At 41.9% G+C, this 22,319-nt stretch overlaps 1 protein-coding gene across 3 annotated transcripts in view; it reads left to right on the forward strand.

The window, feature by feature from the left end:
• The window catches only part of LOC148318297 (partitioning defective 3 homolog), a 244,398-nt gene that overhangs the window by 38,315 nt on the left and 183,764 nt on the right, over window positions 1-22,319 (forward strand). For all 3 annotated transcript variants that reach the window (XM_088283027.1, XM_088283025.1, XM_088283024.1), the window contains exons 3-4: window positions 12,586-12,760; window positions 21,042-21,226. In XM_088283027.1, coding sequence (XP_088139153.1) covers window positions 12,586-12,760; window positions 21,042-21,226 — 360 coding nt within the window. The remainder of the gene's footprint in view (window positions 1-12,585; window positions 12,761-21,041; window positions 21,227-22,319) is intronic.

The raw sequence follows: 22,319 nt of genomic DNA on the forward strand, positions 1-22,319 counted from the left end.
ATGCTGCTGGTACTGGATAATGATTCGAGGTGCTTGATTTTAGTGTCTGTTTCTGTGTCTGTTCATTAAGAGGGCGAACTAGTACTGAGTCTGGCATACCTGAAAAGGGCCTCTAAATATCAGTTTAAGTTCTCCATCAATTTTCTACCCCACTTATCCTGCTCGGGGTCGCAGCATATCCCGGCAGACTACGAATAGAATCACAGGCCACATACACGACACATCCAGTCACACTCGCATGGAACTGAAGCTGCGCTGGCTGCACGCAAATGCGACTCTCCTGTTGCCATTTTGGTATTCTTCGACTGCCATTTTTTTGCCAGGAAAAAAACAAAAACAAGTTCATTATGAATGGCCAAATGTTTAATGGAGCCTGTGGGTCAAATTAGACTTGTAAATGGAGCATAAAGCTGGACAGTCTCACTTTAATTAGAAGAAAGAATGCGAATTGCCAATGAATGCAGACATTTAACTTTGTCCCGATGGAATCGCCTAAAGGCCAAGCAAACACATTGCTATAACCCCATGGACAGGTGGCTTTGTTAGAGTCCCCATGAGAGCCAGGCATCACGGTGGAGAAATGACAAGTAGTTCATACTATAATATTCAACCAGAATAATAAACAGATTGTTGAATGAATAGTTCCAGACTGTTGTTATTGTACATAGTTAAAGCAACATGGATTGACAGACATGTCAGTGTGTGTACTGCACTATTAATGGCGCTCAATGTTCCAGACGATCTAGGATCTATGGTCGAAAATTCTAAAAAAAAAAATATAAATAAACAAAAATAACAATAAATAAAAAAAAAAAAATTGGCATGTACCGGTAAAATAATTGGTTCCTCGTTTGTAGATAGATTTTGAAAAAGACATTAAAATCCAGTCATCGTCAATAATTTACCCGTAGCCCAATGATGTTCAATTCCGCATTAGTTAATTTATGCTTCACTTCTGAATTTGTGAAAACAACTCCATTTGTGGCCTCACGCCTGACAACGCTTGAAGAGACTTCTCGCGGCATCAGTCAATCGTCGTGTAACAAAATGTATAAATGAATAAAAAAAAAAAAAAACTGGAGGAAAACAACCTTGGACATTATTTCTTGCATTATATGAAGCCCTTTTACTTCAGGGTTCACTTTGAAACGTGGCGAGAATTTTCTCGGCTCTCTGCTCTTTACTGACAAATCAAACCTGGCAGTCTTTGTATTGCTCATCCCACTTAACTGTTGACTATTTATCATTTCACGGAAAAGTCATTGAGTTTTTTGATGCAGCCTCTCCCCCCTTGCTATTATCTTCCTGTTGACATTGGTTCCGTACATGATACGACAGTCTCCTCCATTTAGTGGTCAGCTCTGAATAATGCATATTAAGTAATGAGCTTCCCAAATGGATCAGTAGGCAGTCAGTTAGGCCACGCATAAAGCAATCAATTATTCGATCAATAGCGCTCATTAGGCCATCATATAGTTAAGCTGCAAGTATGACCCTCTGGTTGGAATTAATTATTTACTGGCTACAAAAAGAAAGTGAGACGGCTGGTCCAGTTCATTAGTAGTTTAATGATGGGAATTCAGACGTCTATATGTGCTTGCCGGATTATGTATTCAATACAGCTTGTTTCTTTTCCAACAAATATAATAATCGCTTAGATCAACCCAACTTGCAGCAAAAAGGTTCAAGCGCAAATATGAAAAGACTCGAATGCATGTTTGCAAACTTGCCTTGTCTTCACCATTGAAATAGCCGTCAAATCTCAAACTAGTTTATATATTTATTTAGCATAGACTGAGACTCAAAGTCAAACACTTGAGCCATGACGCTTATGACAAGGAGCCAATGGCGATCAGAGTCCGGCGCCACCTTCTCTGTATTCCCAATGAGACGCTTGATGTGACTTTGTCGGTAAACTCTCTAATTCCAAGGTCCAAATGAGTGGGATGAAAACTCTTGAACTTGATTTAACTTTCATATCAGCAGCCGCTGTCTACCACCTGAAAAGTAACTTCCCATTTAATCCCAATTCCCTGTTAATTGTCTTCAGTCCCCTTCCTGCCGTGCTTCCTTCGTCTAATTGCATCCAGCTATTGGGAACAGGACCTGAATGGTGGTTGAGGTGTTAATTGGTTTGAAGGACTGCGAACAAGAGACACACTGGTAAATGGCGAGTTAGGAAGGTGCACGTGACCCTGAAAAGAGCACAGCGTGCCATGTCCTATTTATACAGTCGGCCTTGTGGCTAATGCCGTTAGATGCTCGGGAGTCGCACCAACATCAGAAGACCTGATTATTTCCGTCCAGTACTGAGCTTCAGTATACATTATGTTTTATAACGGCAAAGAAATTATTTGGTTTAGGTGCGAGAACGATGGAAATAATAATTCTTGGACAGATTTTAAACGTTCTTAGTGTCAGCGATCTTGGTTTACGTCAAGTGTCAAAGAGTCGGAAGCTTGCTGTTTTGCTGCGGAGATATCTGCTGATTTTGGTCCTTAAAGCTGAAGTTTACACATCTTCTGAAGGAGAAGATTAGGCTCTTGGGAGGATTTTTACATTGCACCTCTAGACACATCGCTTGCCGAGGCCTATTTTCTACGCAGATCAGCTGTCCACCTGCTAGAGGAGCTGACATTTGGCTCCTGCTGAAGGCTTCACTTTCTAAAGGAGCCTTTGAGACCAGCTTAGGGGATTTGCATGTATGTTATAGCAGAGGGGATCTCCAGCTGGTGTTGGCGTGGTGGGCCAACGGAGCCGGCAGCTGTTGCTCTGAACAGAGTAGCTTTTCCTGCCTGTGTTGCATACGGATGGATTATGAATCAATGCATTTTCACAACTGCCTGGACGTCCCGACACTTACAAGCTGTAAATAAGAACAAACTTTTGCTCGATTCCAAATCCATTTTCCATTTACAATGACCGTGCAGTTGATAGTCGTCCAGGGCCAGGGTGTGTTTTTCGTCTGCTCTGACCCACTTCCTGTTTGAATATCGCAAGCTTAGTAGCACTGCAGATGAACAGGACATTGAGGTACTTTATTGATTCACGCTATTATGGACTTGTTTGATACAAGGTAATTGATCTGTTCAAGTAGAAAAGTAGCACCCGTGCATAAATTGCTACAGAAACCCCGCCAAAAAGGAATGGGGAAAGTAGCAGAGTATTAATAAAGTTGGTTTTTGAATGTGATAGAACCGAGTTGGCAGGAATTCTCTGGTTGCAGATCTTGAAGAGTTACAGATTGTGTTCAACGCCTTGACACCCCGATCCATCCGCTGATTTGCATTCATGCCATCATTTGTAAGACAACTCTGAGTTCCCCGCCATCTTGTGAAGTGCAGATCTGTATTTTACCTCTACAACTCTCGCTCCTTATTCCTCCCATCATCCTGTGGCTAAACTCTCTTTGGTGTTATGCGTAATCCTCCGAGTTTTGTGCGAAACACTTTGGAGAACTTTCTGTACAAAGTTTGCGTTGTTTGTGAAAGTGAAGAATGCCTCCAGGCGACTCTTGCGTCTATTTGATGAGTCCCAGGTCAAGGTTTTGACGTTTAGTATCTGAGATGACCTTGTCGACAATTTTTGATGCGTCAAATAACTTCAAATCTTTACTGTGTCTTTTGATGTCTGCTCTTGATGAACGAATTGAAAACATGTCGCTTCAGATTTGCTGGCATAATATCACAACACAGTAACTCCTATCTTAAAGTGGTCCTCCGGGATGTGGATTGCACGTAATACAAGAAGGATAAAGTACACAACACAAGTGATGACATTGAAACCCAAGTTTGAGGGTACCTTTACTTGGAGAAAGAGAAGACTCTCGCAACGAGTCACACTAATTGCCCTCCTGACTGAAATACTCATTTGCAGTGGCAATAAGTGCACTTGTCGATGACGAGCTTGAGCCCGCCAAGACCTCAACCTCACCTCATTCACCCATACATATTCTGGAACCCAGCTACTACCTTCATGATACTTATTAAGCAGTTGGTATGGTATCCGTCCAAAAAATGTAAAGAATGTCTTACAAGAGGATAATCACAGTGGCTGCATTGAAAACAACAATTACATAAAAGAAGAATCGAAACAATACACAATGCTTTAAAAAAAAGTTATTGTCCTTGTGGGGACATCCAAATGAGTGTTCCGATTTTAAATACTGTAATAACATTTCATTGAGTAGGTTGTAGGAAATGCCTGTCCTTCTACATCCTTCAACACCTTTCCTCATAACTCAAAACACTATATTTGAAACCATACTTTGCTCCCGTTCGTAACCTTCCAAGCCAGCTAAACCCAGATGAGCGCTCTGCCCAGCCCGGTGCAGCTTTCCAAGGTTAGGACAAGGGGAAATCGTGAGGCAATTCCCACCATCTGTTTTATTTGGAACCTGAGCCACGTCTAGCTGTGCAGGGCAGGTACAAAAGAAGAAAGGGTCCACTATACCTTCAGATGGCCGTAAGACCATCGAGGTTTTTCAGTGACATATTTGGCCATGTCAAACCAGAACGTACTCTGCCGCTTGCGTTTCTATTAACATTGTAATTGCAACTGAGTCGTGTCTGGGTTGAAGCTTTTCTGGAGTGGGGCCAAAGTGCACCTGACCTTCTGCGATGACAGCTTGCCAACATCAGCGAACCCTTAATTTGCCCACCTCTCTCACTCAAAACAGGTCTTTGTTGAAGGAAAACTGGGAAAAACACTTAAATGGTTCACCATGACTTATATTTTGGTATCCATATTCTGGTTTCCTTTTTCTATCGAGTGATTGCAGTTGATTGGATTCAACATTTGCCTGCTCCTTTACCACCAATGCTTTTTAAATAACAAACATGTTAAATTGGAGGAAACGCTTGAATCTCTTGTTCGAAGCTGATAACTATGAGATATATCGAGGGAGACTTTTGTTACTTCCTTTAGCACAGATTTATTTGTTTTTGCTGCGGTCTGTAAGGCTATTGATGGCTGCTTGGGAAAATAGTCTTACAGCTCAAAAACTCCGCAACCAATTAGTCTTCCCTTGCATATCTGACAGCCCCAGTCTTTCCTTTTTAAACATAAATATTGGCCCTCCCTTCGAAAGAGTCCCAGTCATGGGAAACTGACTCTGACCTCGAAGCAATGTCAACTCCCCCATCCAAGGTCACTAAGTGAAACTAACCAGTCTCCTTGCCACTCGCTAACTATCTCCACTAGCGTGACATCTTCATCTATCACAGCCTTGATAAGGGCTATCTTTAATTACACCCTTTTCCACAAGTGGATCTGTATCTTTTTTCATCCTCTCCATAACAGACTTCCAATCCATCCCTCCCCAGAAAAGGCTATAGCATGTCACAGTCTCAATGCTTGCGACTCAGTAAGTCGATCCAACAGGAAATCAATAGCAAAGTCTAATGCTGAATAATTGAGGTTATGGGAGTTCAGCAGCACTCCCTTGACATACTCTCTCCTCTTGTCCCGTAGTCTCCTATAATGTATAGCGTGGGGAGCACTGTTTCCCCGCAACCCGTCCTTTGTAAGTTGTATGGATACACTTGTATTAGTTATTCATGATTCATGCAGTGGAACACGGCGCCAGGTTTCTCTCAAATGTAGAAGTTTCATCCTGTGACAAATTTTAAGCCAGGAGTGCTGTCATATCACTCAAGTGGAAGCCGTTCTATATAAGCGCATAACATCAAATGACTGATACTAGATTTGCATGGCTGTCTCCTGCTGTGAGGAAAATGTACAGGGAGGTGAGGCAATACTTGATATTGCCATTTCATGGTGTTGCGTTCACTAGAGGGCACAAGCTACCTTCAAAACACTGATCTCCAACTGGAGTTAGGAACGCGCCTCAGTCAAAGTAGCTCTAACTAAAATGGGATCTTGTTCCCATTGACTCGGGGCAAAGGGTGGAATATAAAGTCACAGGTGGCGACAGTTCAAATATTTTGGGTGGTCATATTCACACCTTTAGAGTCTTAACCGCAGTACATGTTTGGGGACTATTTTTTTTTTTCAAACTTTCCCGCATCTTTTCGCAAAGAAACTACAAAGGTACCGCACGGCTGAAACCTGCAGTGTCACGTGTACCGCGTACAGAATGAGAACAAAGAGAACGAAGCAACGGCTGCAGATGAAACACATCTTTGCTGTTCTTTTCAAAGCATTCGGACTAATTTTGTTTTTCCCCCTCTCGATACCGAATCGTCTATTCTCTAATGTACGCGCCGAACTTTTGTAGTTTTACAGAAACTCATCCCCCAAAACACTGGCAGAAATATCAGCATGTCACCTGGGAATCAATTTCTTCCCTTCAATGAACACACCAACTGCACACAACTTGTAACTTTTCCCGTTGCGGAGAAGATACATGTATGTTCCCACCCATAAGAGCACCCCCCTCGTCATTGTCTCCTCTCCCTCCAGGCCAAGACCACTCAGACCTGCAGATGGCAGATTAAGACCGCTTCGTCCCCACTAGCTAGTTATAAGCATGTTGGTCTCAGAGTGTGCATATTCCTGCGTCGTCTCTTTCCTCCTCCGGCACACTTTACTGTTTGCTGGTGGATGTGGCAGTGGTTCACCAAGTCTTCCACAGAGCGACTGACCAAGCCGAGTATCGGAGTGGATGTCTAAGTGACTGGCCAATTTAAAAAACTTTGGGTAGGAATAGAGAATGACTGACTTCCTCAACGGCTCAGTAGCTTGGAGTGTGAAATTACTCATTAGTCGGCTGCCTAGGTGACTTACTGACTGACTGACTGAATAGTCGGGAGGCGGTGTGCGCACCTGACAGACTGGTAAGATGTGTTGGTGGCAAAAGGTCAGTGAAATTCCAGGTCAGGGAATTACGCTTTTAATATCTATCTAGCTCTGTTATGACAAGGTCAATTTCTTAAAACACAGCTTACCCAAGAAAAAAATATTCACCTCGTCGATTATTGTGAATAAATCACTCTCACGAGGCAATTTCAAGTGTCTTGGAAAAATCCGCGTTTTGTGCAAAAGTTCAGTTGTTTGGTCGCGTTCGGTCGTGTCACTCGCTACACGGCGAGGCTTAGAGCGACGAACAGATGGCTGAGAAAAACCAACATAAGGTCAGTGACAAGCTACAGTGAACTTTTTTATATTTTACTTACTCCTGCTACGAGTCTGCATAGCGGTTTTTTGAGTCAGCCTCGTTTCGTGTCGTTCATTAATAATATATAATTATTAATTCCTTTGCAATATTTAATTTGCATTTGTTTCTTTTAGGCGTCAAACACTCTAGGGTGTTTGTTTTCATCTTTTGTCTTTTAGTCCCAGGCTGAAAGTGCTATTTGCATACTTAGCAGCGTGTGCACACGTGCTGCTTCTGTTGTCGCCGCATGGCTCGGGGCTATCAGAACGCTAACTTGAGGCCATCCCAGTGATTGCTGAGGCCACCTGGAGTTTTGTTTTTCTACAATATGCATATCAAAACCATGAAGACCTAATTCCCTCGTGTCATATATATTAGAACGGCGTTTTGATGTGGGTTGAAGGTTTGAACTTGGTGAATTGTTTTTCAAGTAGCGGCGGCACGGTGGTCGACTGGTTCGCACGTTGGCCTCGCAGCCCTGAGGTTGTGGGTTCGAGTCCGTTTTTTTTTTTGCCACAATCACAAGCAGCATGATACTGACTGGCGTAACAATAAAACTAATTATAATTTCAGACGTTTGGACAGTAGTACAGAGAACACAATGTTTGCTAATGGCATAATTGCCAGTGGGTAAATTATTTGTTTCTTGGAAGATTGAAAGCACTTCCCTTTAAAAGGCAGCATCTTAAATAGTGTTTTTTTTTTCTAACGTGGTGTTGCCAGAGGAATACTAATCCAGACACTATTGATGACATCTTGTGCTTTTGTGTATATTTGTTTTGGGGTTAACGTCAGTGCTCCCAAATTTGTAGGCTTCATCCTTACGTTTGTCTGCATTGCCTCGAGAGAGAGAGTGCCTGGCCGTCGTCTTGCATGTGAATCGGGACAGTGCATGAAAAATGTTATTAGAGTGAGTGCATAGGGCAGATGGAGGCAGACTTGGGAGTGCAGGAAGCTTCATATATTGATTCTTTGATTTAGAAAAGTTTGGGGGTGTGGCATCTCAAGGTCAATTAGTGGCTTTGAGAGAAGTGTTACTATCAATAAAAAACACATTATATATATATATAGTGTAAAAAAAAAAAAAATAATTAACTTGACATTTATTTTAGGAATTTAACCCTGGCACTCAAAAATTCTAAAGTCCCTTTTTCCAAGGTTCATATGGGCTAACGGATATGGATGAGAAAAACCTACACGCTGTGTTTTCACGGTTTCATCCAACACCACCTCAATCGCTATTTGCTTGAAAAAAAAAAAAAAGCACAAAAATGAAGCAAGACTCGCATGATGAACTTTTGTTAGGACCCATCTTACTTTTTCTCTACCTGTGAGGATGTGTTCGGTATGTATGGGAACATAAAAAATTGCCATAATTTCATGTCTCGCTTAGTGTTATCCTTGCCGTGTGTGACAAACCCCTGAAATATGCACACGTATTCCAGCCATGGTGGGGTTACCATTCTAAACTTATTTGATACGCTAGTAATGGCAGGCCAGAGTGCTCGACACTTATTCTCTGAATATTTGATGGTCTTAATGAGCAGGGAAAAAAATTACAGGACTAAGCACTTTGCTGGTTTGCTCCAACTTGCATGCGTGAGGAATAAAAGACAGAAGGAAAGCATGAAATATTAAAAAGGGTGATACGCCACAGCCAGGAAGAGGATGATGACGTGTCCACTGATGTTTCTTGAGGTCGTGACATTCCAGCAGAGGCAACAATCAAACACGATTCGTTGAAGGTTGGGCTGTGGAAGGAGACAATGTGTGGATAGAGTGCAGTTGAGCAAATGGCAGATCATAACCATTACTCAACATTTTGAGCCCTTGGAGTTACTGGCGGAATGATTCACAGTTTCTACCTTTAGTAACTTTGTGCCCCTGATACCATTGCAATAAAATGATGAAAAATGTTCGGTATCGTGCCTTTCTGTATTCTTTTTTTTTTGTTGTAGTTTTTATTGCAAGATTTATATTTATACACAGAATTTGGTATATCGTCTCAATGTGAGGGTGGAGAGGACAAATTCCCCGCAGTGTGACTTATGTCAACCGTCCTTTCCACTTGCCTTTGAAGAAAAAAAAAAAAGCAGTGATGGCGAATATGGATACAGTTTTGCATCATCACAGGTATTACACGTCTCTTGCGGCTGCTAATAACCTCACTTGTCTTGCTTTTTCATGGCGCCACTGTCTGAGCACTTGGGACAACTGTTTTGTAACGTTGCCAATCCTAATGCCAGTCCTCTGTGGTAGAACAGAGGCTTTTGGAGGTGCTGGGATGTCTTTGCTGTAGAAGTACGACTCGCGAGGATGCATGGGAGCCAGAGGTTGTCAAAACAGCACCGTGTCTCGTCCTCAGCTGCTTTCCATCTCATGCTTGTCCCTTCTTTGCTGCCAAAAGTGGGAAACAGATCAAACACGGCTCACATGAAAGGCATCCCTGGCATTTAATTCCCACTTTTTTTTTTCCTCTCCATCTTCCTGCTCTCACTGTGAGGGAATTGGAAATGTTAAACCCCAAGTATCACCTGTCAGCTGCAGAAAATGCCTCGCCGTGTTCTGCGTCCTCTTAGCTCATGACCTTGATCGTCTCCCTCTGAATTTGTCCCGCTCCAGCTACCCTCTGGCTAACGCTAACTCATGTAGATAGCGGCAACTGACCATTGTGGCAGTTAGCAGACCCAAGTGAGTTGGTATTTTTACCATACTCAACTAAAATTCATGTTGCTGTTAGAAGGAGAAACAAGGAACCATTTGTATGGGTGGGCGTGGCTTGGTTTGCTGATACACTGTAACTATTTCACTATTTCATGAGCATGGCAGTCAGAATATTTGGACATTTTATTTACTCTCATCCCATCTGGTTCCACGGCCTAAATTTACAGTTTGTTTTTTATGGTGGTTGTTTAAAATTGTACCTCTCCCTATCTATTTCCTGAGCTCTGCCTCATAAAATTGCTGCCGTCATGCTTCGTGACAATTAGCCACGCTGCTTCCATTTGTGTCGCACAAAATGTTTGCCTCCTTCTGAAAGAAACAATAATCCATTTGAGCGCTTTCTCCACAGAGTGGAGCAGTGCACAACTTAAATGCACAAATGAAACGTGAAATTGTTTAATTTCAAAACTGTCTGTAACCAATTCTCAAAGAAAGGGAAAGCGGTTATGTGACGACTTTCATCATGAAGCTTCAGTTTTCCCTTCTGGGCAACAGTGCCCTCATCTTCAAGGCTCAGAAAGGCTGCATTCAAAATAGTTGGAGTGAGGCAAGAAATATACGACTTACAGGCCCTTTGAACAACCCAGTTACTAAACTCCTACAGATGCTGATTAAGAATAGTGTTGATTAATCATATAAAATATTTGCCACTAATTGCAACACCACGGCTGAACTGAAATTTAAAACCACACAAGCTCCAGATTCGTGATTGGAGGCTGAAAAATGCCAAATGTAAATGGATGGAAAAGGTAGTATATGTCAAGTGAAACTGGTCTGAGGTCAATATGGGCAGGATAGACTCAGTTCTGTTGTTTTCACAGACTTTGGCAAGCCGGTGCAGCGTGCCAATTCAAATAAAAATAAATAAATAAATAAATAAAAGTCAGTTCTGCGGCGTTGTGGGTGTGAACACAGCTGACTTGAGTCACAGGGAATCGAAGCTACGCCTCTCATTCCCGCGCCGATAGTCCTTGACATGGCAGAAGACGACACTGATTTGCGCAAGTCATGCTGCAGGTCGAGGCGTGGAAATTATGTTTATAAGGAAATCCATTGGCGCGGTGATATCAAGTTGGTCATTGAGATCACAGATTTGTGAAATGGGCACTTGGAGACCACCTTCACACAAGAACTTCTTGCCTTGTGCTTTTTAATGCTTAGTTTGGACCCGGTCAGGGATGTATAAATGAGTTATTGAATAATCCTATGTTTACTGCTGTTGGTCTGAGTTGCGGTGGTGTAGAACTGCACCACATCATGCAGAGATGTCCATCCATTTTCTATAACATACCCTCATTAAGGTCACAATGCAGCTGGAGTTTGTCCTAACTGACTTCAGGCAAGAGGTAGCGTAGCCTCTCTTATTTAAAGACATGAGGTGCATTCCGTGTTACCAAGACACGTTTTTTGTTTAGAATGACCCCATGTTTGAGCAAGCATGCAGCTGTCCAATTGATTTTTCAATGTTGCCGTATGACGTGTCTGAAAACTGACAACATTTTGTTGCGTCAAAGTAGGCCCGTTCAGAATGTATTAAAACGTGAAGTTTGCCACCACGGTATCAACAGTCTTTATCATGTCTTTAAATGGACAGCTGGCAGGCAGAGAACTCATTGAGTTGCTAAATACTCCCAGGAACGTATGAATAGGAGGCCTGATTACTTTGTCACTAATTATTCATTGGCTCATCACATTCACTTTGGACAGTGAAAATACCTCTGGGGGCATCTCTCACTCTCTCTCTCTCTCTCTCTCTCTCTCTCTCTCTCTTCCTCTCTCTCTCTCTCTCTCGCTGTCTGTCAGTCTCACTCTCGCTCTCTCTTTGGTGTTTGAGGTTGCCATCTTCACGCAGCTGTCCCTGTCATCATTATCACAGAGAGCTGCTGATTGCTATTCTGCTAGTCTGATTAAACACCCCCCCCGCGCCCCCCCGACCACCATCAACACCCAACTCCCCAATGCATTGTTTACTATTTGGGTCTCACATCTGTAACTAATAATTTTCCAAAACTTTTTACACTATATATATATATATATATATATATAAATAATTATTTTTTTATTTATTTTATTTATTTATTTTATTTTTTTAAATGTACAGCTTCGACCATTTGCAAATGTTCTGACAGGTGCGGTTTCAAGCAAAAGTGCCCTGGAGAGCCTCTTTGATAGTGCCTTTGGTACACTGAGCAAAATTACCATCAACCCTCGCAACCATTGAAATGCAATTTGGAAGTGATGGAAGCGCACCGTGATTACAGTGGAGAGGGTGGATTCAGTGATAGACATCTCCCACAAATATTGGTATGCAGAGGAAGAAACTGCTCAGGGGGAAATGTGAAAGCCTGCTTTAATTGTGCAAAACCTGCATGAGACGTTGCTGTCACTTACATCAATGGTAAATCCCATGCAAAGCCCCACACGGTGCCTCACGCACAAGCATTGTCCTTTAATTTCATGAAAGAAAATATTTCGTTATTTACACTGAAAATAGTTTCCCATGTGTTGGTGTGATGCAAGCAGGCAAGAAATTAATATGGAGAGGAGGGTTCTCACATGCAAAACTTGAACCGTTTTCAAGTTTTGCATTAAATGCTGGGTATTTAATAGATACATTTATAGATCCCCTGGCATGATGGCAATGCTTGTGAATATTGTAGAATATTTTATGCTTTTTTTTTTTTTTTTTTTAAGTTTTCTGTCGTAGTTTTTTTCTAAAAACAAGATCTTCCTTCTCTCATCAGTTGGTGGCTGTATATGAAGAGCAAGATCCTCACAATGGAGGCGATGGGACAAGCGCCAGCTCCACGGGCACACAGAGTCCCGAGCCGTTTGCTGGCGAGCTGAGGTCAACGTCAGCCTTCCAGCCGTACCAAGCCAACAGCGAGATTGAGGTCACCCCATCTGCTTTGAGATCAAGTGAGTCCAATGAAGATTTGTTGCACAATTAGCTCACAAAAGGATTCATTTCGATTTAGTCATTGTGAGGACAATGTCAACTCTGGGATGTCAGTTTATAACAGAACCAAAAATGTATTTTTTCCATCTACAAACTTAAAAAAAACAAAAAAACTCCATCCAACAATTGTAGGACTTGGGAGGCACGGGGAATCAATTGTACTACTTGACATTCTGCAGGTGTACGACGTCGAGCCAACTGTCTGTCAAGACTATGCAGTGCGTATAGCGAATGCCAATGTGCTGACTCCAAACGACAAGCAAAAGCTCCGACAAAGAAAAAAGGAACTGAGACACAGCCGCGGTGTTTAGTCACGCGTGAATCTGAGCGCACACGTCCAACAAAGGTGGACATGCACGTAAGATCGAAATGCCACCCCATGACATCGACTCCGAGGTTGCTCATGGACGCGTGTTGACGTTGCGTGAAGTGGAACCAGTAGGCTGATGCACTGCTGTCTTAAAACTTCAAAGCTCATCCATGACCAGAAACTCACACATAAAGGCGAAGACGAGTGAACTCCTTTCACCTGCACTATTGTAAAAGTTCATTCCCGGAGTCTCACAATCTGTCTGCAGGAACGATTTTTGGAAACTTTTGCTGAGAGTAGTTCGTGGCCTTTGAAGAAATCTTCACTCTGCTTTAGTCCGACTCAATTCTTACATGACTGCGGACTTTAAGTAAAATCGCAACATGATCATGAGACTGCATCGCTCGGTGTTGTTTTGTGGCGACCTCGCCGATACCAAAAGTTCTGATTGCGATTCCAGGTCTCGCTCAAGGTCAAGGGCTGCCGTGATTCAATATTGTTGAGTAACTCACCCAGTTCTGCACAAGAAACAACAAACAAAGAAACAAGCAACCTTCACTCCGGAGTTTTGTAGATGAGCAAACAACTTGCTGTGAAATTGCTTATCAGAAATCAAAGTATGATGTCACCCCTGGCAGCGATGCTCGGAGGCAGCGAGGCTATTTATAATCTTCTTTTAGAGCCGGAGATATTGATTTCCCCATTGACAACTCTCAAATATTGCCTTCCTTGTTTTGTCTTTCCAACACTTTGGGGCCTGTTTTCAGATGTCCTTGCTCGCCCCCCAGTCTTCAATCTTTTACAATTCTGAAATAATTGCTTATTGTCTTTAGCAGTGGTGTCTGTGAATTCACAGACAACTTTTCGCTGCGTTTCCCCCTTGAAGCCCAAATCTTTCAGCAGATTCAAAATCGACAGACAGACCCGTGCTCAAGTAATTGAAACAAAAATACACACAAATTCGGTAACTTTGGTAAAATCTTGTCCACTGTCCAGCCCTGACAAGTGTGGCATGGTGGTCATTAAATGGATTGGCTGTGTGTGCGTGCGCTCGTCCGTACGTGCGTGAGCGCATTAATGCCGACGTGTGTGTGTGTGTGTGTGTGTGATTGAGTGTTTGTATCAGGTGCCTTTTGAAGAAGATGACCTTTATCTAATCCAATTTGTTTTAGTGAACTGCTACTGAAGAGGCTGTATACCAGCAGCCAAGGCCATATAAAAGTCGTTATGATAGAATTCAACGAAGAATGTATGCCATTTATTGTTATTTCAGAGAAATTTGCTCTGAGCCAGTCTTAGATTTTTTTTTTTGTCAAATATTTTAGCTCATGATGTGGACTTTCACTCAATCTGAGCCTCTTCCCGGCGGATTTTGGGTGACTTCCAAAGGCGCTGATTGCCCATTATAGATAAACTACCAGGTTTAGGTTTTGGAACCACATGCTGCTCGGTCTGATAGCAGCGACTGATACCGATCTCTGTCATCTGCCTTTCTCGCTTTATCGGTCCCTTCGGTTTCGAACAGCCTTCTCAATCTCTCACTCCACCAATGAGTTGGTGATGCAGTACATTCTTCGGGTTTTGATCCGGGAGTTGCAAACTTGGACCGTTGTATCTGCTGATTGGTTCTGTCTGAGGGTGGTCCGTAATTATTACAGTATGCTCTGAAATGTGTCTTAGTTTAGCGTTTTTTTTTTTTTTTGGAAGCAGTAACAAAACTGCAGCCCCTGAAAGAATGTCGAAATTGCAGTTTACAATTCATTTCCATGTATGTATTTTTTTTAATTTAAATGTCTGTTTTATACTGAAGTATTCAGATACATTCCGTATTTGCTTGGTTTTGTATTTTTCTATTTTATATATTTTTTGTATTTTCTTATGTAGTAACATTAGTTGGTGAGATTTTGGACTGTTGAAACTGTCGCACCTTTGTAAACAGCACCATTTTGTGAGCTTGCTTTGTTCAAAATCAATCCATTGGAACTTTTTCAGGCTTTCAGCATCAAATGTAAGCGTGTATATATTTTTTTATTTTTTAATCAGGGTACCCAATTTAATTGAGTATTCTTTTAACCCCTATACAGCTTTACAACAATAGTTCTGAGTCTTCTAATATAAAAATGGATTAAAATTTCAGTAATTTAAAAAATAAATAAATAAACAAAAAACACACCAGTTATTGAGCCTCCCGAAACCTAAACGTAAGGGATGTACAAATACCCACCTTAAGTGATTAAATCCCACAGGTGTGTATTTAGCCTGACATGTTATTGAATCAACAGCGCCACCATGGTGTGTGAGGTTCTCTTCTCGGCACAATGAGGACCGAAAGGTCCACACTGGACTCCAGCATGGTACTTTAGCTTCCTTGACTCACACATACTGGAGTGAATGTCCGCATGACTCGATCGTCTCACAAAGCTTGCCTCGTCATTAAAACACTGATAGCACTTTTAAACTCCTCGGAGCCTCCTGAGCTCCGTCTCCTCCCTTATTGAGCAATCATGCTCGGTCCTGTTGGGATAGCAAGACGGCAGTTCCCAGGCTGGGTTTTGAAACTGCTCACGAGTGGGTGTTCAGTTCACACTTATTGGTCATAAAAAACACTCATCCTGTCATAATGTCGTCCCCACCCTATTATGGATAATTATTGAAATGGCTAGCAGTGTTAAATGGTGAAGGGAGAGTTTTTGGAAATGAAGTGTGAAGTGTTTGAAGTGGCAAAAGACCCCACTCAGCACTGCTGGGATTGTCTTACCAGTACCATGCCTGTTATTGCTCCTGTAAGGGTCTCAATAAAGTCATCGCCAAACAGCTGAATCATGCCGCGCTGTGTGTGCGTGCGTGTGCGTGTGCGTGTGTGGGTGTGTGGGTGAGCAAGAGCTTTTTGACTGCTTTATTACTTCCTTCACACGGCGGCAAATTCTGCTGAGCGTTTGTGTCGCACTTAAATCGACTTAAGAGCAGTCAGGCCTGAATGTGAAACATAATGATTTACATTTGGTGACACGGAGACATCAACTTAAATGGCGCGAGGCATTAACCCCTGTGACAGGGAGCATGGGAAGCAAGGCGGTTGTTTGTTTGCTCTGAATCGGCGTGTCATGTCAGCAGCGTCGATGCTTTGCAGAGGCACATCACAACGACAGATTAGTGGGCTGTGACGGTCTAAAATATTGGCTTTTACTAAAGTAAATAAGACCAATGGGAGGCTTTAATGTTCACTTTATGCAGTTGGAAGAATATTTTCTTCAGCGGTAGATATGATACGTTGGTGCACTGACAGAGAATGGGAAACACGATTGTGGATTTGACAGCCATAAGACCTACAGGACCACAAGTAATTTCCGAGGTGTGCCGTTTGAGCTCTCTGGGGTTCATTTACATGACATGTGAAAAGAGGGTCACGGCTTGCCAAGGGCATTGCCGCCCACTATCGTCACGATAAATCCACAAAGCCATTTTGGGCATTTAGCATCTCTTTGTCTCCAGGCTCTTCATCCCTGTGGACCTGCCGACAACCCCTCCTCCTGCCTCATTAGTCCCTTTTGTGAGAGGTTCCCTTGTCTCTCTGTTGTTCCTGCACTGACCTGCTCCAAAATGTCTCCCAGTGGGAGGTCACTTATTACGATAGTACACATGGTGGGGTACAGTATCTCCCGGAGATGTTTATGCTCCCCCTGACAGCCATGTGATGCACACATACCTATTATTATTATTATTATTATTTCTTATTTATTTATTTTTTTATTTATGTATTTGTTTATTAATTTATTATTATTAATATTATTAATATTATTTTTTTTATTCTTTTAGTGATTCATTAAACGTTACGATTTTTTACCGGCATTTCAGTTCGATTACGGTGATCAGTAGTGAGCATATTTACTCGACCAGGTGTGGCGCAGATGTGTGTGGTGACAGCCAATCAAAGTCACCCCAGCAAGCAAGCAGAAAGTAATTAGTAAGAAGGGATGGAGTCAGCCATGACTTGGCATTATCCTCCGAGCATCAGATTATTTTGACGAGAGAAGTTACTCACCGTTTGTTGTGTGGCAGTGTCTCTAAAGTGTTCATGGCAAATTAAGACCAAGGTATGCCGACGGTCTGTGCCCTAAAAAAAATTCCCTCCGATACAAAGACACAGTTTACATATTTGGATTTCAAGTAAAATGTTCTTTCTTTCTTTGGCTGCTTCAACTCTCATTGAATTTATTGCATGACAACAGTCAACCCCTTTGTTTTTGCAACCATTTGAAAGATAACCTGCTTTAGGTTACCAATGGGATTGTTTTGATTCTCAATCAACTTATATTATTATAATGAAAGAAAAACAACAGCACACTTACAAATATTAGTTAAATAATAATTTCATTTCAGTGCTTTTATATTGGAACACTCAGCTCTTCCTGGATTATTACGCTCCTTGCTACTTGCGTTATTCCTAAAATTTACCCGCTGATCTCGCCTCCCATTTTCTTCCCCCGCTCACTCGCAAACAAGACTCTGATACCTGAACTCTCCGACTTGAGGTGGGACTTCACTCCCATCCCACAAAATGAGAGTGAGAAACATGAGCTGTGATCTGTCGGAGCTGCTTTTTATCACCCTTGGCTGCAAAGTGCCCGAGCAAACTCCGAAGGTCACAGTGTGAGGCCATCACAACCAAAGATGGAAGATGAGATGAGATGAAATCCTAAGGCCATCTACCTGGACATTTTCCACACCTCGGTGGTTTCTAGAAAATTTTGTCTGCGAAGATAATGACGCATATCTTCGAACTACTCGTACACACACGTGCACACATCTAGAAGTTGTGTTTGAGATTTTTGGCCTTGAGTTCCCTTTTCAACACATCTCCATTGTCAAATTGTTCCAGTCCAGGTCTCCGCCCACTCTATAACCGCCATACTACACCTAAAATGGCACCTTTTCGTACCCATGTAGATGATTCGGGTCAGTATGCATTGGAAATCCTCTCTGGCTTCACACTGGGGACATCAATATGTAGTCATTGGTTGGAGAGGGAGACTTCAAATGGCTCTGAGCCATAATTTATTCAGGTATTGAACTGGCGCAGACTTGATGTATTCAAAGTAGCCCAATGGAGAAAAAAAAAGATAGCGTTTAGAGGTTTCATGAAGCCTCAGTAGCTTGGTATTTTTATTCATATCAGTTGAAAACGGGGGATTGAAAGTATGCCAAAAAGGCCACTGGAGAGATACACACATTCCTCACCACGCATATATATAGAATGTCATTGTAATGTTCTGCATGTATAAGTTATTTAGTTGGGTGAGTTTAATTTCAAAGATTTAAAATAAAAAAAAATATTTTGTGTCGAGAACACAGATTCTATGACGCATCTTTTAAAATGTAGAATAAGATAAACACCTGTCCTTAATGGTTCTCACCGCCTGTGACTGCGTTAGCACAAATTGTCGTAGTGAGCATCGATGTGGCTCAATTTTCCATTCATGACATGTTGTCGAAGAGTGTGCTGGTTACCTCTCACAAAATACACACAATTAGTAAGCATAGAGTGCCGTTCTAAGATATGCCTCCTCCAGACAAGGTGGACGAAAATAGTGAAGGTCAAACCAATAATAGGTGATAGCTCTTTCGATTTGAACCTCTCTGGTAAAATTCGTGTGGACCCTGTGCCCTGGCCATAATTCCTGGATCAGGCCACCTTTTATTAGCCCGTCACCACCCCCAGCCTACGGGATTACTCTTCAGCCTGGATCGATGGTTGCCTCGGTTTGAATCGGTCTGGTTATTAAACATGGGACCAAACCCTCCCCGTCTCCCATCACAAATGAAATTGATGCAAATAGAAATAAGGATTGTTTTCATTTGGTCATCCCACAAAAACGGCATGACTGGGTGTGAATTTGAAAAAGATGATATTTTTCCACTTGATAGTTAACCTTTTATGAAGATGCCTACTGATGACTTAAAAAAAAAAAAAACTTGAAACATTTATAAAAGTGGAAAGTATTCAACTTTGCCACTCCACTTTTTGGCTTCTCTGACCCCTCTGGTGACATTTATAATAAATTGACGAGCAACACATTTAGCAACCCTTTTGCAATATTATGAGAGTTCCCAAGACTTTTACACTCCTTCCATGTGCAGGCTGCAAATAAATCATCTTGATCGAAGTCATCACTGGCTGATCAAGATTGAGTTGTATTTTACCATGTGTAGGCAGCACTTCATGACCAATTCATAGACATGGACTTGCATGCAGCGGACACATCGGCCATCACGTATATCCTCACACAGGCAATTTAGCAGAACATTTGGATATGTTCCAGTGATCGAACCTAACATTTGTATAACTATTAGTTCTTGGTAATCTTTGCGAACACGGCAGCTCTGCTTACCTTATTTGGTCATTGGAATAAGAGTTCAAATGGGGGCCAGTTGTATATTAGCTGCCATAAGATCACATCAAAGCAGCAGATTTTTTTTTACATGACCAATATGCATATGCTAGTGAGAATTCCTCACATTTGTCAAAGTTACTCTTTCACACAGCATCTTAAATGTGCTTTGAGATTTAATGGTTGAATAAATTAACGTAACATACGTTCCCATCATGTGTTTTGGGTAGTTGCTTGTTTAAACCCCTGTGAAATGTATTCAATGTAGCGAAACAAGTCACCAACATCGGCAATCTGAGGACAACGGTTTAATGTTCTGTGACCGAAACAGCTGCCCTGTTTCGATATCAGCACATTGCTTTACGTATTTTCTGTCCCGATGGTAAACATTAGTCAGCGGGGAAGCATTCTAGATCTTTTTCACATGTCGGCTTCCATAGGTCAAAATGGTTTGCTTGACCATTAAGGACATGTATTAAAAAATAAATAAAAAAAGAAGAAATACGATCAAAGACAATGGCACACAGTAGAGACATGACCTTCTGGGTCCTGCTATTACCATCCGAAAAATAGCTCTTTAGTGTATGGGCAAATATTATTTTTGCCAGTCCTCTCTGTATTGCAATTATGTAAAAAAAATCCAAACATAATCCATAAATACAACATTGTTAGTTGTTACACAGGTATAACAAGATCACTGCAGTTGTAAACAATCACACATTCCACCTTTTGTAACAAGCGATCGTGTTTTGCGATGTGCTGCTTTTAATTTGGGTTGGACGTTTGACAAGCAGGCTGTTTTGCCGTCTCATTATTGCCACCGTTACGGGAGGCAGCCACAAGAATCACTTACTACAGTGTCTTTAAAAACTCCCCGCTCTTGTCACAGTATTAAACATGCATGGTTTCCAGATTAATCTACGCTGCTCTTACTGTTAAGACGTGTCTGTGGCGTATCAGATGGAAGCTTAGCACCGGCATATGCTCACTGCACTGATCCAGTGATTGATGACAGCTGGTTACCAAACTATTTGCATAATCATGGATATATTGCTCAAGCAGCTTGAACGATAAAAAACAAATCCATCTGGCCTTCTGGGAGCTCGCTAATGATTCTCACCTCACCAAACTCTCAGATCGACTTAACTGGCATGCCTTTGTAGCAGTGGGATTCCACGGTGAAGAGTGAGGAGTGGACCTTCATCTTTGTTTTGGTCGGACTTGACTCAGGAGTCAAAAAGTTGAATGGTGGTCATTTTGCATGGAGTTATATTTCCAGAGTGTTTTGAATTCATGAAATTATTATTGCAATAAAATGTTAAAATTGACGTTTATTTATGTGAATGGAGGTGAGTTTGGAGGAAATTTCAGTTTTACATATTTTGTGACAGGACTGAAGTCATGAGAAGCCTTTCATAATATGAAATATACTTTTCACATATGATCTCCCAACCTGCCTTCCATGTATCAAATTCCAAGGTTGCAATTGTCTTGTCTTAATTATTCCCCCCATTTTCCTTTTATTCTCTTTCCCCCGCCAAGACATGCCTCTCCATGTCCGTCGCAGTAGTGATCCTTCCCTGGTTGGACTTCCAACTGGCGAAAGCGCTCTTGGGAACGAAGAACCATCCAGAAAGGACCCAAGTCGTTGGACCACAACTGCCGGCTTCCAAAAGCATAACCACAAGCCACACGCAAACCTTGGCACCAACAGTCTCGAACGAAAGGTAAACAGCTTCAACCTATTGAAGCCGAAAGGCATAACGGAGCGTGTTATACGAATGTATTTTTTTTTTTTATGATTATTTTTTAAACTTTCCTCCCGTCTACTTTTATTTTTCAGTGCAACTATTTGAATGTAATTCTTTGTAAAATGCCTTCAAGCCGATAACTCAGGTAATCGAAATGAAGGAATTTCTGTGAAGTGTGTTCCCATTGTTTTTTTTTAAGTATTACAGCATCCCCTCTAAAGTCACAATGCTGCATTTGGACTCAAATCGACCCGATTAAAATCCTCCAGCAATATCGCTATTTTAGCTTTTTATTTCTTCTGCCGTATTTAAAAAAAAATGATGCTGTATGCCAAAACAAGAATGAACTTTCTAACAATGGCCACCCACTCACCCACGGGCCACAGACAGACCTTAACTTCTGAGACGACAATTCAGTCCACAGGATGTGACACGGCAACCCTCCATGCGATTAGTGTGTCTTGCCGCATCGTCTGATAATCCTTTTTAAAGACACTCCAGTTGTCAGAGCGGCAACACTTCCGAGTGAAGAGAGGGGAAAGGCTATTAAGCCTTTTATTTTGGTCGAGAAGGTGTCCTTTCTGGCCTGTGGCACGCGGACTCGAGATGTGCTTGAGACAGAAAGAAATACAAGCAACAAAGCCTCGGCAGCGGTACTTGTATGAAATTGATTTTATTTATTTTTTAAACACATGATTTTTTTGCAAACGTATTAAAAATGAATGACAAGCTCAGAAATCACATTTGCATATGAAGCTCAAAATTGAGCGCAGGTGCAAACTGTTTCGACTGATCATCCTTGAGATGTTTTTTTTAATTGGAGTCCAGCTGCGGTAAATGCATTTCATTGGACGCTAATTCAAAAGGCAAACGCGTGACCGTAAAAGGTCCCGCAGTTGAGGGTGCATGTCAGAGCACAAACCAAGCATGAAGTCAAAGGGACTGTTTGCAGACCTCCGAGACAGGCGCCGATTTTGGAAAGGGAGCAGACAGATACAGCTGCTTTGTAGATCGCAACGAGCACAGTGGCTTCCATCATCTTGAAACGAAAGGGAATTGAAACAACCGG

Source organism: Idiotropiscis lumnitzeri, chromosome 19, assembly GCF_059441095.1.
Source record: "Idiotropiscis lumnitzeri isolate Australia: NSW breed Sydney's pygmy pipehorse chromosome 19, RoL_Ilum_1.0, whole genome shotgun sequence".
Lineage (NCBI taxonomy): Eukaryota > Metazoa > Chordata > Actinopteri > Syngnathiformes > Syngnathidae > Idiotropiscis > Idiotropiscis lumnitzeri.